The sequence below is a fragment of the Dinoponera quadriceps genome, unplaced genomic scaffold (assembly GCF_001313825.1).
Source record: "Dinoponera quadriceps isolate SergipeBrazil2010 unplaced genomic scaffold, ASM131382v1 scaffold113, whole genome shotgun sequence".
Lineage (NCBI taxonomy): Eukaryota > Metazoa > Arthropoda > Insecta > Hymenoptera > Formicidae > Dinoponera > Dinoponera quadriceps.
Genome location: NW_014554899.1, coordinates 2,133,004 through 2,152,369, shown reverse-complemented (window position 1 = coordinate 2,152,369; position 19,366 = coordinate 2,133,004). Strand labels below are relative to the sequence as shown.

Below are 19,366 nucleotides of genomic sequence, written 5' to 3'. Positions count from 1 at the left end.
ATTTCATTGGTCTTATCTTTGTATTTGAACAGTATTTGAGTCAGGCGTGCGGTTTCTACTGCACAATGCTCCAATAATAATATAGTATTCACTTTCATATCTCTTTATGGAAATTAACAGTTTTAATATTACAATATTGTTATCTCCTCAACTTCGTCGCGTCACTCACTCTATCGAAACCTCGACTTTATCCTTTTCGTTCGGTCAACATGCAGGATGCACCGATTGAATATGGAGAGGAGAGCCGACCAAGGTTTGACAGAGCTGCGACGTAGATAAAACGGCCATATATTTAGGCGAATTATAAAATTTGTGTCATCTGTCATATAAAAATGATACATCGGTTTCGATAATAATGTTCTACACGAACACGCGCCGTACGTTGTTGATAAACTTTCACATCTGTAATGCGTTGTAACAAGAAATATCGTTATATAGGTACATTTATACATTTATATAAGTATATATAATATGTATATATATATAATATGTATATATATATAATATATATATTAAAAACGTCCATAAAAAATATTTGTCTTTCGTAAGTCGCGGTAACGTCGCGCCGCAGACTACATCGTTTTGTGCGCGTTTCCATTGCTGGCCGCTGCGGAGTGGTCGATCTCAGCCTTCGCAGCCAGCTTGTGCGTTTTTTGTAACAGTCCTAGACGGGGTAGAATAATCATCGCGATCAAACCCAATAAATGCGGGAACAGGTACAAATACCTAGAAAAACGACGAAGAAATACATTAATGAAGAACACGTAACAGGAACGTCTTCTTCGACAAGCCCGCATCTGATTGCGCGAAAAGTACATTCCTGATATATATAATATATATAATAAGTAATAATTATCATCATATATATCTTGAATCGTTATCACTTTGAGAGAATATCTTTAAGAAGTAAAAATATTTTATTAAAAGTCTTTCTCAAGAAAGGGTCAAAAAATCGATTTTTTGTTATTGCATTTTTTAAATCATGTCAATCAACATATGTATGTAAAATTAACCCTTAAAGCGATTTTGTAAAAAAAATTGATTTTGAGATAATAGGTATTTTCTGAGACGTTGCGCAGGACGAAAATCAAGCAGGTAATGAAGGATTGATAGCTGATTATATTGTGCTCATTTAAAGAGACCGGCTTTTAATCTATTATGTCAGGACTCTTAAAATAAGTCGGGGGAGCCGAAATGAAGTAATAGTTGCATTAAAACTATTTGGCAAACAGCTCTTAAGAGTGAATATGTGGGTCGAAAAATTATAGAATTGGCGAGTTTTATTGCTGCGAGTGTCTTCAATAAAAGGTATAATGCTATTCTGAAGATAATGATGACTATGGATGTAAAAATCGAGCGACAAATAGAAGCATTTGTCCAAACCGGCCCCGAAATGATGCAAGATTTTCGTCAGAGAAGCACTTTATATTATATATATAAAGTCAATAAAAATTTCAGTAAGGAAACAAGTTTAAAAAACCGGAACCGAAACCTTCATTAAATATTTTAGTAGACCGGAACCAGAACTGGACCGATATTTTCATTCGATTCAGTCTCTTATTGTAATGTTACCATTAGTTGGTGTTCACTGGATGGTACTTATTGCCTCACCTATATATTTTAGCTAACAGCTATTAAATTTCACCGATACGTACAGGTACATATTGATGCTTGGCACGAACTCCAACAGTACGAAGCTGAACGTCGCGTAGGCCATTACAACTCTCGTAGCGATGAATGTTAATACGTCGTAGAAGGTTTTCTTCCGCTCAGACTCCAGGAACAACGGCCGAATGTAACGACGAATCTATTACGCGTAAAGATAAGATGTTAAAGTAATATACATTAAGATCGGCGGCTTTGATAACTTGTTCACAGTCAGTGGAACAGAACATTGTTCGCCTGTATACTAACCATACGCGCCGCAACAGTGAAGAACGCTCCGCTGGCGAACGTGAGGTAATAACCGGGGTAGAAACCGTGCCAGAGAGCGGAGAGGAAATACGTATACAATACTTTATTGCGACTGGTGCGCTCGTACATCACTAATCGCAGCCATAGATTTGTGCGCTTGTTCCAGTGCTCGATGCTGGTCTTAAAATTGAGCGACGTCTGGAAATGGAATGAGCGTTAAATGCTCGATCGGACGAGAAGCACGAAATTGAAAATAACATTACGACTTTACTCGTCGTAAAAGCGATGCAACGCACCTCGAACTGATAAACGTCGACGTTGGACGCCGCGTCCCAGCGCGCATTGCCGCGCTCGTCGAAACCGTTGAACCCGAAGCCGGAATTGTTGCATATGGCATCGGCGAATATCCAAGCGTAATAATACTTAAAACGTACCAGCATAGTGGCTACCATTAAATACCATACTTTGTAAACGGCAGTTGTGTTTTCCAGAAATTCGTCCTCTGGAATGAAAAATTGTTCATTATTCGCGGGCGCAGGTATTGCAAGGGAGGATACCGCAAGCGGACGCGAACGAACCTTTGACCCGTTGTATCGGGAAGGCCGGAATGAACGTGATGAATACAACGGCGCATACTAAACTTGCCGTTATCTTCTTCACGACGACTAATGTCGGAGATGGCTCCAACACGATCTCGGACACTTCACTCTTTTTGTCGTAGAAGCCCTAAAATCAAACGTTATAATTATAGTTGAAAAAAAAACGGAATTTTTCCATTTTTCCGCTGACTTTTCCTGTTTCTTTCTCAAGGATGGACAAATTCGTGAATTTCTAGAAAAATGTAGTCTAGAAAAAAGCGTTAAATTTTATATTTTCTGACGATTAGAATAAAATGTAACTTCCAGTGTGCTAACATCCGACTGACAAACGACTGACAGAGCGACGCGAGATTCAATTCATCGAATAAATTCTTAGGTAATGGTCGTATAACTTTCCCTCAGAGGCGGAAACGTGAAAAATCCCACGTGAACTCGATAATTTGAGCGATCATATAACTTTTCGAATTATAGGAATGTGAAACTTTTCACGTGAAAGCTTTCACTTTTCAAGTTTCCATTCTCAGAGGAAAGACACACGATTATCACCGCAACATCGGCATATATATATAAGTTATAAACTATACCGTACACTATTATTGCAGATGTTATTTACTCAATGATTTGTGTTATTTGCGCGACTTCGCGACTCGAGATAACGGCGCGACGTTGACTTTTTACTTTAAGATCAATGTGAAATATATCACGAGAAGGTCACGTAATATCGATAAGTTATCTGTTTCTAAGACGGAATATCCTTACGGCCAGAGATGTTGCGCCGGGCATGTGACGTCCGTGTATAAAATCGATGTAGTCGCGGTAAAATATCACTGGACCAGCCATGAGAGCTTGGAAGTGAAAGACATAGCTGAAGTATTCCAAAGCGGTCGGCATCTTTCTGCAATATCAACGTCGACGGAACATTATCCCTCGGCCCGTCTAGGCGGGAGGCTCTCGCCGCATGCTTATGTACTTTACATGTTTTGCACACGACGAGGGTTGGAGGCCGGCTGGCAGCAGCCGGCCCTACTACTCTCTCGACGTGCTTTACATTCTTCATTACATATTTTTTTATGCTCGATATAAATAACGCAGCGCACACACGCGGGGCCTGCGTTTAAAAGAGCACGTGCACTCACTGTACAGCCTGATGACGCTGCATCGGTGTCAGCTCCTCTTCGCGTCGCGTAAGCCCGTCGTGAATGCTGAAGGCTAGACTAGTTACTTTCTGCGTTATGACCATGAGGGGACCTGAAAAGACACGCCCACATACGGTTTACAAGAGCAACTCGGCGAAATAATAACGGCAACTTATCGCGGCCGAAAGATTTGCAAACGAGGCGCATTGGCATGTGCATAATGGAGCCGCTCAATAATCGATATATCGTGCATACTGCTGAGTATCGCGCGTGCAGCACTGCATCGTGTTGAGTGCGACTCGATTTGCGGTAAAACACACCGCTCGTGAAGGTAATAAGAAAACAAGAACCAGCGTTCGGACGTGGACCGTAAACAGGCGCCAGTGATCGACAGAAGCGATTTAGGCGGACGAGTCTGTATTAACACCTAAGTGACATATCAGAAATCGCATCCGTCCGTACAGCGGTTCGTACCAAACAAACAAATGCGTTGAGCTGAAGCGTGCGACTTACGTCATCGTGCGACTAGAAAAGAATGACAACATCGCTAAGATATTTTTTACGTTTTACGTTTCAGAAATAGTATCTCGCTTTATGAGCCACGAGTGCAAATTCGCAGCTTGCCGTTGCAGATATACCGCCGTTAAAGGAATTTCCGTGTCCTTCAACCCGATTCGTACGACAGTCAGAGAAAGGTCGTAACACTTCTTGTCTTACGTGTTTCGAAATGCGTTTCGTTTAATAGGAGAATTTGTTTTTCAACAATTCTCGGTAGATACATTTTCCTATTAAATATGTATGAGATGTGTTGCGAAACTCGTTGAAAAAAAGTATCACGACCTTTTTATGACTGACTATATATACAGCCCTGGTAACATTATTAGACGCAGCTTAAGTTTTTACATTTCATTGACTTCCGAGGACCAACTTTATAATACGGCTTATCTACGATCGAATTATGTTAAGGGACCGTTATTCTATAAAAAATATTTTTTATGACGTCATTTCACTCGGCTGTTGCAATGATCTTGAACGTGAAAGTGAATGAACCCGCGCTAGTTGTATTGTTGATAATAACGGGAATAGATGTATTTTGAAAGTGTATCAATTAAAATTTAGTTTTATTTTTGTTTCTTTGTGACTTGAAACTTCAAATTCCTTGCTTATTAAGAAAAATAAATTTTTGTATGAAAAATATTAATATTGTTTATAAAAAGTATAGGGTAAAACAAGTGATTTGACACTTCAGAAAGTTGCAGAGGTAAAAACGCTGTTTGACACCAAAAATTATTCGAATCGAGTAAACATAAAATTGATAGCTTTTCTTTTCCTCATAATCTGTATTCTATTAAAAAACCAAAGAACGTCTAATAATTAATATGGCCAGGGATTGTACTTGATCACAGTAACAAAGCAATTTTTTATGAATATTCAACACGTCATATATGCAATGAGGACGTAAATATTATAATTGCTACTCAAAATAACAATAAATTATTCCTTCCACTTAAATACTTCGTCGATCACTGTGCGGCGTGAATCAAGATATCAGAGGATGACAAGCGAGCTGACGATCTTTTCCTTCCTCCCATCGACGAAACGCTCCGAAGGAAGACAGATTAAACGAACGCGAATTGAACCTGGCGAGATTGTGAGTTGAACGCACCGGTGATGTCGAGCGTATACGATCCGTAATCGTAGATCTGCCGGTGACAGTGAATGCACGATAAGTAGATCAACGCTATTGCGAGGACGACCCTGAAACACATTGAAATGGACGAGTCAAGTTTGAATAGTTATTGTTCATTCGCTATTCATGCCTATCAAATATTACGGCAGCGCATAATTTGTCTGATCATGGAACATGCAAATGATCTTCAAGTGTACTTTGTACCCTATCGGCTGATCGCTGTTATCAACGATACATCGCGCGCCACGTAACACATTTCTGCTTTTATTAGCGCTGTGAAAGTATATACAGTGATATCTCAGTGGCATTGCAGCTTTTCAAATAAATCAATCCGGATTTACAATAAGCAGGGTTGAGAAGTAACGCGTTACTTGTAACGTCGTTACAGTTACTTTTTTCAGCAACAATTTGGTAGTGACGTCGCATTTTTTTATTAATTATTATTAACGATAACACAGTTATATTTTCTTTGGGTAACGAATAATCGTTATTTTTATCGTTATTTTGCATATGTGCAATATATACATAAGTATATAAAGCGAACAGAAACGAATACAAAAGAAAGGACCCTGAAAACTCGATAAAAATGTAACGGAAATTGTAACGACTTGTTTTTAATTATAATAAGTAACGATAACGAGTATTTTGACCTAACCTTGACGATAAGTACAGTAAACCTTTAGCTTTGTTAGCTTGTTTTACACAATAAAGCACAACGTAGTTTTTGGTAAAAAGCGTTTCCCGCACTTTAAACGTCGTAAGAATGTTTAAATTTTTGAAATTATGACATCTAGCGCTGGAAACACGCTTTTTGCCTGAAATTATGTTACAATTTAGTGCTTAGAGCAAAAAGCTGAAGGCTTACCACACCTATTGCAGATCCGGACTTGGGCACGCGAACTTGTCGACATCTTGACGAAATTCCGATGAAGCGTGTACGTGCAATTAAAATCTTCCGATGTCGCACGCGTGATATTATAGATTCAAAAAGCGCGATCGGTTGATTTATGTCTACTTAAGCATTGCGTCTAAGCGATGTTTTCGTTTCGTAACGCGAGGCGTTCATACTCGTTTTTCCTCACCTCTGCATATTGCGGGGATTTTGTGTGCGCATCGCTATGTAACATAGCGCAGGAAGACCAGTGAGATGGATCGCCTGCCTGCAAAACATATATCGACAGCTGAGTTTTCTCATCAAAACAAACAAACGTCTATCCGATATAACTGTAAAGGATTAAAAGAAGACTTCGTCTTATCAGCAATTATATGAAGGCATATAAGATTAAACGATCACGAAATTTACCCAAGGCCGATAAGAGCCGACGCAAATAAACAGTTGTGAGACATTCTTTTATAATAGCAAACAAAAGATCCTCAGGCGTTCCAGTCCCCTATTACAACCTTCTTCAATGAAGCACAATATTCTAATTAAAACTGGAAACATATGCAAAAAAAAGTTTTCTTTGAATTTAATAATATTTCTTTAACGAAACAAATTTGTTCTTCGGAATAGAGAAAACAAACAAATATTTGATTCAACGAACAGGATTGTTTGATTTTTCAAATTATAAATGTCTTTCGTCAAGCCAACATATTTCTTTAGTATTTCCATCCAAATATTATAATGGTTGTCACAAATAATAAATTATTTTAAAGAGATAACACTACGTTAGAAAAATATTAAAGAACTTCTTTTTGTGTATTTTAGTAGAGCAATGTTTAATATATAATGAAATAAAGTTTTTTTATTCTAAACGAAATATTATTTTGATACTAAATTATGTTGTTTATATTAACACGTTCGCTGCCAATTATGAGTATACTCGTATGCCGATTACCGACCTCCTATGTCAAGCACGAGTTAATCCATAGTATAAGCACATTAATTTGGACCTTTGGCTTGTGAATAAAGCAGATAGCACGTCTGATGGCTTAGTAGAACAAACTATACCCGAGAGACGTGGCAGCGAACATGTTAAACAAATACAAGTTAAACATGTGCACTAAATTCAAAGAAACCTTTTTCTCTATGTACATATATGTATGAGCTTTGCGACGGTAACTGATGGGAATATTGAATATCGGTGTAAGGTGAACAAGGTTTCATAGAAATGCAAAAGACGATATCGAGAAACTTTATGAATTATACATATTTACTCATACATATTTTTTTCACGTGAATCCACTCGGTTCAAATTCTATGCGACAAACTACTTCCGTAAACAGGCTTACCTGCCAAAGCAGAAATATCCAAGAGCAAGGCCAATAGTGAGACCGTAGACATGTCTGGCAGCTGGAGTAGTGGCGATGGAGCTCAGAGATGTTCTTAATAGTCCGGCTAGTATGAGCGCTGTGAATTGCGTCAAGACAAAATTTACCTGAAAAGGAGACGATGAATTCATTAAGGTAGTTGGTCCGTCAAATCATTTTCTTGGAAATCCCTTTAAATTTTAGTTGCATATTGATGGAAATACTATCTACGAGTCTGTCAAGTTCGAAAACGACTGAGTATTAAGCTGAGACATTCGCAACTAAAGATAACATTTTTTATAGATATTCCTTGTGGTTAATGTCTTATTTTTAATTCTTACTAAATCATATTTAGGATTTTAATGAAAAACTATTACGTATTACGTATATTACGTATATTACGTATTAAGAACTAATATAGAGATATCGTACCAAAGTTTCAAAATCATTGTTTTGTCTTGAAAATGTAGCCATAGGAATTTTACAATTTATTGTAATACCCGCGATACATGTACATATATACACATATTTAAATAAAAAAATTATATATTTATATACCATTTTCTATTATGTACCTATATTAGCTCAACTGACATAAATAAAATATTAATAAGGAAAAATAAGAAATAAATAATATATACAAGGGTGGATCAAATATAAACGAGCCTTTTTTAATTGCGCGCCCGTCAGCGGCGTGAAGGGTCTGCAACGTTTTGGACAGTGGAAGGGGGTCATATGGAAGGCAATAATAACGTTGGCGCGCCACGTGCTTCTTATTCTCAGCAGCAATTACGATGAGCGAGAAAGAGGTACACTCCGCAGTTGCACAACGTGTTATTATTAAGTTTCTCGTCAACGAAAATGTAAATGCTGCTGAAATTCGGCGCCGTTTACTCCCACAGTTCGGGGAAAGAACACTTTCATGGGCTCGGGTGAAGCAGTGGTGTAACGAATTTAAGAAAGGACGGGAGCGTGTTGAAAACATTGCTCACTCCGCACCGTGCTGATCGCTTTTGATGAGTTCTCGAACAGCCTCGGTGTTCTGCGCTGTGATGTTGGTGCGGGGACGGCGTGGGAGTAAACGACTTAATTTCGTCTAAAATTAACATTAATTATTTAGTTAAAGTTATAGGAAAATATTTTGCCAGTAATAAACTTGTGTAGAGAACCTTAATATCGCCACTGAAAATTCGGCACTCTCTACGGACGAACTCAAACACATTCGACTTAACTTAAAAACTTAGTTGGAGCACTTCTTTCAATTTCGCAATATCTAATAATAGTAATACTTCTTTTCTTCGTTTATCTTTTATTTATCATCTTTATTTATTTTTAGGCTTATATAACGAGGAATTCCCGTTTTAGCTTCACCTTTCAATCGGTCATCATCTGAATCTTGCCCCCCCCCCCCTTCATCTCCTCAATGTGTCAAGATGACGACAGAACATTTGTGCGCACGAGGTTGATTCGCATGGAAGTTGGGGAGTTTCTATTCAGGAAAATTTTCATGTTTAGATTATCAATTTTTCTCTAATTATATGGATAATTGGAGCATACGGAATAGCGCAGCTGTTGTATTGTAGATAAGAGCAAGTGATGACGATTTGAGGGTGACTGGTAACACATGGAAGAAATATGATAATGCGGTGACGTGATAGAGAAGGCGAATTTTGTTTCGATGTAAGAGAAAGTCTCGACGTCTCGCTCAGAAGATGCATCATTGATCCGAATGTCCTTAATGACGAAAAATCGTACGTTTTGTACGTTAACGGAACAAGATGACCAAAATCAATTCTAATATTTTTATTTGTCGCTAAAACATTGCCAAAAAAAACAACTTGTTTTTTTAAATTTTATTTTTGAGTATTTTTTGAATTTATTGCTTTCGAAATAGTTTTGAATTTATTGCTTGCGAAATCATTCTAAACAATAGCGGAGAACGTTTGCATACTGAGAGATTCTCTGCCGTTGTATAAATTTATTTCGCGAACAACAAATTCGGGACAAATATATTATGTGAGCTACTTATCAATAAATTCCTATATTAGTGTTATGCCGAATTCCGTTGCTATATATATATTCCGCTAACTTACTTTTTCTTAGCGGAACTTCATAAAAAGAATCCTAACAAAGCAACAAATTTTGTCGTTTAGCAACTTTTCAGCAACAAATAAGCAACAAACAAAAATATTAGTTAGAATTGGTTCTGCTCATTTTGTACCGCTAATTTATCTGATGAAAGAATCATCCTGCTTGATATCATGTGTGCTATCTCTGAATCTGTTTGCGTTTCTTATTAATATGAAGATCTCTATCATCGTATGTTCTTATGTGCGTGCACTGTCGTATGCGACAGTAGGAAGAAAAAAAGAAGGAACACACATCATCTCCGATCACATATGTGTTTTAACGGAACGTGTGTCGAACAATCCTGTGGAACATGTCATATTTTAATGCACAATTCAGAAATATAAACGTAGAGTCGATCGTTATTTGAACAATCTCGTTCAAAGTCATAAAATTGTTCACCGAACTGTAAAATATCGAAGCCGTTTCGCATAAGTTTCTGTCAATATTTTTGTTATCAGCCAAAAAGAAAACACAGATAAATTGTGTAAAAAAAATAAAACCTATATTTATATTTTATTGCACGAGATAATTTCGACTACACTACGAATATAACCGTGTTATTTTAGCTGAGGCTTTTACATTTTTTTCCGTTTTAACTCGTTGCACTATGATTTAAATCGTGACGGCGCGTGCCGCAATCAATAACAAAGTCGCTCACGCGTTGTGATCCATGTAGCTGTTCGGCCATGCGCTCAAATGCGGCCGAAGCGTTCGGCCATACCACGAACCTGACTCGTGTTTTTTATGTTTAGCCTGAATTCCTTACCACGAACCTCACACAATATTATAGATTAAGGGATTAAATCACGATTAGACGTGTTATCATTTGACACAATTTGACGTTTTAAATAACGTGAGCTACAACTGCAAGGAACATGTAGAAAGAGCTTCAATTAAATGTGTCATCTTTAGACGTTTATGTGTGTAAAAAATAACACACTTGGATTTGCTGTGTGGTGCGATAATGCGATGGTTATGCAGTTCATTTTTGGAATATTGGTTTAAGTTCACTGACGTTTAAATAAAATAATCATTATCGGACGGAGGATTGATTCAATTTCGGTTAATCTCTACGGATACATGTTGATGGAAATGTAATCAACATTGGCGAGAATCATTCAATAATATTGTTAAAAAGTGCACTCGCACCGGATTTATAATATCAATTGTATTCTCCATATCATCGACAGATAATACGCATTCGTCGCGAGGTCGACTCGAGGGACTTGCTGCGTGTGCAATATTCAAGTGATCCGAACGAGTCATCCGGAGAAAGTCCATTCGTTCGTTTCATTCGACGGAAGTACAAACTTATTCATAGGATTAGCGATCGCGCCGTTTTCCGCGACCGAATACGAGCGCAAAGTCAGTAGGTCTAGTTTCGTAGCTGAATCCGGACCATTGTAACCGAGAAAGTTAGCTAGACTGAACTTCCCGGTTGGTCCTGGCAATGGTTTCCGATTCAGAAGAGACGTCTACGCGGCTGACATTAACCGAAGATCAATCTACCATTGTTACTTCAACAATGACGCGTTGAATGTACGACAAAGGGAACTGAACAAAGAGATTTTGTATCGATCGAATGTTACTTAAACTCCATCGCGTCGAGAGGCAAAGAAAGAAAAGGAGAAAGATGAAGCGACGAGGAATTAGAGAAACAATGGGCAGTATTGAAACTAGCATAACGATCGTCTTTGTTCTAACGGGGCCTATCTAAATTGCACGTTCGGCGCATAAAAATAATGACGTAATCGTTGCAACGGTATTCATCCGGGAGACGTTCTTTCGGAATTGAGTCGCTGCAAGAAAGTCAACGGCGACGGTTTCGCGGAAGCGACAGGTTCTTTTTGTGCAAATCCTAACGGCACGGGTGTTTTAACTCGCGACCCCTGGCACTAGGTTCATTCTACTTTGAAACGCCGCTGGGATAGCTGAGTTACACGACGGGGTCGTTGATCCCTGCGCCGGTAGACGCCGAGCGCTCTCCGTGCTAAATTAGGCTACACAACATTTCCGTTGTTCCTTCGATATTGACGTTAAATCAAGTTCCTCCATTGTCCGCGAAATCAGATTTCTCTCTCTCTCTCTCTCTTTCAGGCATTATGAGTTGAAATTCATTGCCTTCGGCCATTAATAAATTCTCATTGTCAGCCTTCAAACTAACTATTTTCAATCATTATCTTTATTTACAAAGCATTGGTAAATAATAATCATCCTCATCTCATTGCGTATCTTACTTTCTCATTAATTACTCTTTTATTAAACTATTCTCTTTATTTTTATTTTTCTTGCAACGATTGTCTATACATTTTTTAGGCACGATATTTTTTCCAAATATCAAAGTAATAATAAAATAATGGAATCGTTCGAGTGTTTGCTCGAGACTGAACTGTTGCACGCACGATCCCAGCGCGTCTGCTCGCAGCCGCGGTTTCGAATTTTTAAGAAATGCTGAATGAACATCGATTGAGTCGTGCTGGTCTCTAAATAAAAAATTCCGAGAAATAGGACACGCGGCAGTGACTTCGGAGCGTTTGCCGATCACGTGAATAAATATCGGCATGATGCGTATCCTCGGATACGCATCGACGGCACGCTTCGAATAAATAAGAGCAATCAACCAACATAGCCGACATTCGTTATCTACGCATAATTTTATTTCTCTTGTTTGGAGAAATTCATTATTATTAGTTTATAGTTAAACAACAGTTTAATATTATATATGATATATGTACAGAACTGGGAATATAAATATATATTTTTATGTTAATATAGTCTAATTGAAAAAAACTACTTATAAATTAATATCACAGTAGTGTTGTATATCACAAAAATGCTAAAAACTAATTTCTGGCACCTTTGAACGTAAGTTGCTCCACATGCACCGTATATACATTTTACGTTATATTGTACCATTTGTTGTTCTTACAGATTTTATTATAAAGCATAATAAAACTGATTCAACTCTATTCCTTCTCTTTCTTAGTGGAGAATTATCGCTGCTTTTATTGCGTTTTAAGCGGTGTCTACAATAGTAAGTCCTAAGCCGTAAGAAATTGACCAATCACAATCGATTATTCTCCTCACATTCGACTGTGATTGATCAATTGCTTACGGTTTAAAGCTTACTCTACCCTAGACACTGTTTTACGCAGGAAGATCAAGCGACGATAACTCGTTCCAGCGACCGGCTTGTGTGTATCAAACTTTGAGTCAGCGAAGAACTCCGAGGATATTCGAATCGATCGCTAGGAAGGAGCGAGAGGAGTGTTATGAAAAGGAGCCGCAATATAGAGATCGCAAGTGCGAACAGCTGATCGCGTCTCGTTTCGCTGATGCCGAAAGTGGCGTGACGATAAGCGTCCCGTTGCTAAAAATAGAGAGGACAAGCGAGCGCGCGCATTTTCCGCACGCGTGTCGGTCGTTTCTCCAAAGAGCGGTCGGCCCGCAAAAAGAGATCGACCGCTCGTTGCAGAGTTCGTTACGGCGGTGCAATTACTACTGTTCGTCAGCAAAAAGGTAACACGGCTTTCTCTCCCGCTCAGGAGAGGAGAGATTGTGTGTGTGTGTGTGTGAGAGAGAGAGAGAGATCTTACGGTCTCTCCCCTTTGGCAATGTGCCGGTTCGTAAAAACCACAAAACGGCATAACGCGGCATAGGGTGAGAAATGAATCTCTTCATTACCTGTTGCGCCCTCGTTCGAATTCCATTACGTGTGCGCTGGTAAACTTAAACCTCCCGGCGCCCTTATATTATCACATGAATGAGCCGCTTTTACTCCGTCGCGAAATAATAATAGATATTAAAGGAGCGCGTCGCGTTTTCTTTCTCTCGCTCGCGCTTTTTGCGGCGCACCGTTTCATTTGTGACGTGAAACCGGGAAGATGCGCCGTGGACTTCGTCCGAGTGGAACTGGGGAAGAACAATAGCCGTCATCGATTGAAGAGTGAACATCTGTATCCTAAACTCCTGGTGTTTTGTAAACTCCATGTACTACCATGCACCACCCAGAGTGTTTCGTTGGTTTAATTCATTACACATTGATCAGTACATTGCTCCGCAAAAACGTATTTTGAAGGGGAGATTTTCAACTTTCGCACGTTTTTTATCACACTAAACTACGTCGTCAACTAACTCACTCGGTGTAACTCCGGAAAGCGGATTTTTTGTTTATAAATTTAAAGGTTCTCATTCTGTCATCCGCCATTAGAAAATTAAACATCCCATTCAATCGGCAGTAAAAGTTTCTCAGAATACGTACTACAAGTTACACTTTTGTTTTGTAACCAGCTTTATGTATCATAATTATTTACTGCGTTACAAATACCTGAAGTTTTCTAAACTTTCTTTTACTGTATCGCTTTTTCTTTGACCGAGTATATATTAAATATTTTTCTACTGAAACAAAGTTCTTTAATATTTTTCTATCATGATGTAATATTTGGATGAAAATATAAAAGAAATATGTTGGATAAAGATATGACATTAAAATATTTGAAAGATTGTTTGAGATTGATAAGATTGTTTGAAAAATTAAGCAATCCTATTTGTTGAATCAAACATTCGTATATTTTTACATTTCGTATATTTCTATTCATCAAGACAAATTTGTTCAATTCTTCAATTCAAGAAATTTTATTAAATCCGAAAAAAACTTTTTCTCGGTGTGAACAGATTTTTTATAGAATTTTTCTATTTTAGCAAATATTCTGTGACCATTGGCTTTTTTACAATTCCTCGAAGACTTTTAAATATCATTTATATAGAGTTCCATCATAGCTAAATAATTTTTTTATATAATTTTTTATATAATTTGTATAATTTATGATTTTTTTTAGTAATTTACATCCCATGGTTTTCTTTGTACATCAAATGATTTTAATCTTGTTAATCGAATGAATAGAGAAATAAAATCTCGCGAAATGTTTTGATATCTTGTGGTAGACTGCATACATCGTCACCATCCGATTAAATATTATCACTGTTATCAGCTGCAAATAAGATGCAAGGAATGATTCATACAACGATAACATGACCAATTATTATATTTTTAAAAAAATGGCGATGTAAATAGACCTAGAAATGCTAATCGTGAAAGATAAAAAACAAAATAGATGTAAATTACCGCAGAACCAACTGATCGTGGGGGATATTTAAATTTCTCTAATTATACAGGGAATTATTTGCATAAGGCTCTACGTGCTATTGAAGAAACGAGAAGTTTTTCGAATTTCAATTTGCCCGAGGTCGGGAATAGAGCGCATACTAAAAAGCTTACTGGAACGAAAAAATTATACGTTGGATCGGAAATTAACGAAATTTATGGTTGTCCGTGAGGTAGACACTCTTAACGACATGCTTTCAAAGATGTTCTATGACGAAACCGCACGAGTGGTTCATCTCGTCATGGTCTAACGCATTGCGATGAATTCACCTCGCCTTACATACATGCACACGTGTATATATATATATATATATACAACGCGATTTTGAAGTTTACGTCATCGGCTACTTCGCGATTCATGGCGGAACTTCATACATTGCACTGGCGATGGAAAATGACACCTACCTACTACGTACGAGTGCTTTCTCGATTTTACTCGACGTTATGTGAGATTATAATTAAAAATTTGAGAAAAAACGTAATAAAAAAATGTAACGGCAAGAACGCCCACTAGCATAATATAGTGACTACTGGAAATAATTCATGATTCTGAATTTAGAATCCTGCATTATTAATCAAAGAAAAGTGTACATAGCGTTCGCCACTCAGTTAACCCCTTAACTTTTACGCTCGAGTTAATTCGAGCGCGCTAAACAGGCCAAACTGTGCACACTCGAGATCATTCGAGCGGCGTTGTATTTTATGCTGCTATAATTTTTCACACTCAAATATAATCGAGAATTGAAAATAACAATGTGAAAGCAAAGAAAAAAATTTTTTTACATAAAAAAAATTGATTTTTTTGGCCGGTTTTTTTCAAAAAAACTGTGCGTTAAGGGGTTAAAGAATATATTACGCAAGTCGACCTGTCTTTATGTTTCCGAGGATTATGCGTAGAGTCATAAAAGAAAAAAAAAGGAACATGAAATAAACAACCGTGACGATCGCGTCATCGTGCGACTGTCATAGGCGCGCTTGGAAAACAGTTTCTGGAAAATGCTGGAAAATGCTGGAAAATGCCGGAAAATCCGACACGAATCTTTTCGATCTCGTTCGTTTTTCTTTCTCGTGTCACGGGACGGAAATACGAGCGCAATCGAAAGAGAAACGAGAGTGGAGGCGAGCGTAGATGACGCCTACTTGGAATCCAACGATACGCGGATCAATGATGCGAATCAAGCTGATTCGATTGAGGGATGCGGCCAAGCACAGAGAAGTGCGCGCGGGGAGAGATCCTGCGGCGATCGATATCTCTCTGTTGCCGCCCGCCCGGGAATCTCTCGCACTCTCTCTCTCTCTCTCTTTCTCACGGAGGACAACGGCACGCGGGAGCGTTTCACAGCTCCCGGCGGCGCGATCAGCCAGCGTGTGTATCTCACCTGGTCGATCGGTAATCCTATGAAATCCGCGAGCCAGGAAAAGGTGTGAAAACCATCGTAATAGTCGACGGCCGGGGCCATGGTCAACGATCGGAAATGGTCCAATGTCGTGGTCGCGTGATCAGGCGCGGGATAAGCGATAAAAGAGACGGAAGGTTAAGAGAGACGGAGACAGACACGCGCGGGGTGTCGGCCGACGAGTGGCGCGATACGCGCGCGAAACGTAACCAAATAGATGACACTCGGGCAGGTATATGTATGCAACGCAATCGACGGCGCGACGTGACGCGAACGTGCGTGCGATCGGATGACTACAACCGAAACCGGAGCGCCCGTGGATGCCGCCGCCGCTACATGCCGGCATTCGGCGGAAGGTACTCGTGGCTATTCGCCTATATTCGCATCGCACCACGCAGCCGCCGCTGACCAATCGCCGCGAACGGAGGAGGTGGAGTGAGCGCACCGATTGTCACTTGGGAAGATATCGATGTCGTTCTTGAGAATAATCGATTACTCATTGAATGCACTCGGTGCTACAATTGCTCGCCGAGACTGAGCTCGCTTTAGGACGCTTTCGTGCTGAAAATGTCATTCTGTCTTTATCGCTCGTTATACGCTAAAGGAAGATGGAATGATGCTGTCAGCGCGAAAGTTCCCAAGCGAACTTGCTATCGGTGAGCAAACTTCCCATACAACATGTATATCTAAAAGATATTTCAAAGACGTCATTTATACGTTTTATTATCTCAAAAACGTTTTTACGACATCTTATGTTCTCTGGGTTAGTGCTGGATGCATGTATTGGGCTGTTCTTTTTAGCTGCTACGCTCCAGTGTGCATTGGGATTTCCTTCCTTTTCCCTTCGTCGCTTAGTTATACACTTGTTATCGCTCAGAAGACAAAGGATACGTTCGAAGAGACGTTACCGCGTCATTCTATCTTTATTACTCTTTACATGTACAACAACGATAGAATGACGCGGTAACGATAAATAGCGTCTTTTCGAATACACTTAAAAAGTGCAGACTAGTTCGGCTAAAAAAACAGATCTATTAATTACGCAGATTTGAAAATTCAAATTTCATGAGAGGGGGAGGGAAAAAATATTTCAAATAATAAGGTAAAACTATCAATGCATCAATATGTACGTGACTCTGGAAATTTTTGTTGTTTGATCTTAAAATATGAATATTCAAACTTTCAACATAGAATATACGTACATTGAATATAAAGAGTGTTCCAGCGTAAGATGAACACCTAAATATCTTTTTTGCTTTTAGGCTACATTTGGAAATATCACACTAAGAGTAAAGTGGCATTTCATTGGCCATTCGGGACAAAAAGAACAAAGATTTCCTTATCATCATTGGTCAATTAAATGCCATTCTACCCTCAGTATAGTGATTCCGAACGTAGCTTTAATGATATGAAAATTGTTTTTAGAGCACATTTTGAATGGTTTCAAAGAATACCGTGGAAGAAAAATATTCTTTTATGGTCATTTTTTTCACTTTTTTAGATTCCCATATTTAGATCCCACAAGATATTTAGGTGTTCTTTTTATTTTAGGACATCCTCTATATAAATATTTTGTTTCAAAATTAAACATTTATATTTAAAAATTAAAACAGGAATATTCACATTTAAATGCAAATGTCCAATATATTACTATTTTTACTTGAGCGTTTTTGGCGATATGATAAGGTATCAAAAGAGATTGAAGTAAACCATTTTTTATCGTCGCTCATTAAATATGGAATAGTATTTTAATGATATATAATGTATGTTCAATTACTTCGAGAGCTTATCGCATATCACTCTTTTATTCGGTTGAGCAATTTAAGACGCTTATCGCAACTGATAAGATCAACGGCCCTTTTTCTACTTGACTATTTATAATTCTTATGACACTTTATGGCCGTTGTTAAATTTTATCGTCAAATAAAACTCAATTTGGTGTTTGGCAATTGTGTCAAATATTATATTTCAATTATTAGCACAAGTGAATAAGCAAACCGCTCGAAGAAACACGATTTCCATTTATGATCGTCGAAAAAATATTTCACACGACGGAGTTTTTTTTTTGGTATTTTTATATTATGTATTGCGATACGTTTAGATATATTTGAAAAATAACTTACATTCTAACTTGTGTGATTGCACAGGTACTATTTCTCTTAAATACAACATTTCTCGCAATACATACAATATTTACATGTGCCGCAGAGTATATTCTTGAGCTATATATAATTATATAATATTATATAAATATATATAAATATATATAATTATATATATATACATATAATTATATGTAATTACAGTATAATTCTCACATATTTTAAAATCTCGTCTACGAAGGAACGTTGCAGAAGAAATTTCTACGCCTATTTGTCGGCTGTCAAAATACATGCAACTGCACTTCTTGCAGAAACGCTGAATATATTGGAGGATATATTGGCGGATGTTAATAACACGTTCCTCATTGATAACAAAGTATCATTACAAATAATTTAATTAATTTCCGCACAACTTGTCGAGCTCATGTGGTCAGTCATCATAAACTTTCAGTATTTACACTGTACATTATTTAAAAGATCTTAAACACTTCACGTATTCCGTTAACTTTAAAAGTTATTGTTCTAGAGTTTTTAATATTGAAGATTACTAATTAACTAATTTACTAATTGATATTGCCATAAGACCAAAGCATGCAATAACTTTAAAAGAGATTTATATAGGCTAATTGATGCTTCGGTAGCATACATATGTAAACTATTGTCTCGCTAGTTGCTACTAAATCTATCATTCGTCTCCATTGTTAAAATTAGGCAATTAAGAAGTTAATTTAATGAAATATATTGCATATTTCATTCATACCGAGTGTGCAGCTTCAATAATCTTCCAATATAAGCGAGGTAGTTGCGTAATGAAAAATTAAAGTTGCGCACTGTTTTCTTCAGATTCTTTGATCAAGTTGGAGCTATATTTTTTAGTAAAAATTTGGTTGGAAACTATATATATATATATATTTTTTAATTTATATATATATATATAATCATTATAAAATTCAATATATATATATATTTTAGGAAATTTATTTA

General features: G+C 37.7%; 1 protein-coding gene across 1 annotated transcript; it reads right to left on the bottom strand.

Annotated features, from left to right (window-relative positions):
- Window positions 1-87: 87 nt before the first annotated feature.
- Window positions 88-16,613, bottom strand: LOC106742558 (lysophospholipid acyltransferase 2). Its single transcript, XM_014615631.1, has 11 exons — window positions 16,263-16,613; window positions 7,572-7,717; window positions 6,422-6,499; window positions 5,316-5,407; window positions 3,650-3,761; window positions 3,273-3,408; window positions 2,493-2,640; window positions 2,211-2,416; window positions 1,915-2,112; window positions 1,656-1,807; window positions 88-726 (listed from the first exon to the last, which is right to left on the bottom strand). Exons 1-11 carry the CDS (start codon window positions 16,341-16,343, stop codon window positions 573-575), a joined length of 1,503 nt encoding a protein of 500 aa, XP_014471117.1. The 5' UTR covers window positions 16,344-16,613; the 3' UTR covers window positions 88-572.
- Between the last annotated feature and the right edge of the window lie 2,753 nt (window positions 16,614-19,366).

Coding starts and splice junctions, on each gene's coding strand:
- LOC106742558 (XM_014615631.1), bottom strand. CDS start 16,343: ATGGCCCCGGCCGTCGACTATTACGATGGTTTTCACACCTTTTCCTGG. Junction 6,500..7,571: donor GGATATTTCTGCTTTGGCAG/GTAAGCCTGTTT, acceptor TATGTTTTGCAG/GCAGGCGATCCATCTCACTG. Junction 3,762..5,315: donor GTATACGCTCGACATCACCG/GTGCGTTCAACT, acceptor GTGTCTTTTCAG/GTCCCCTCATGGTCATAACG.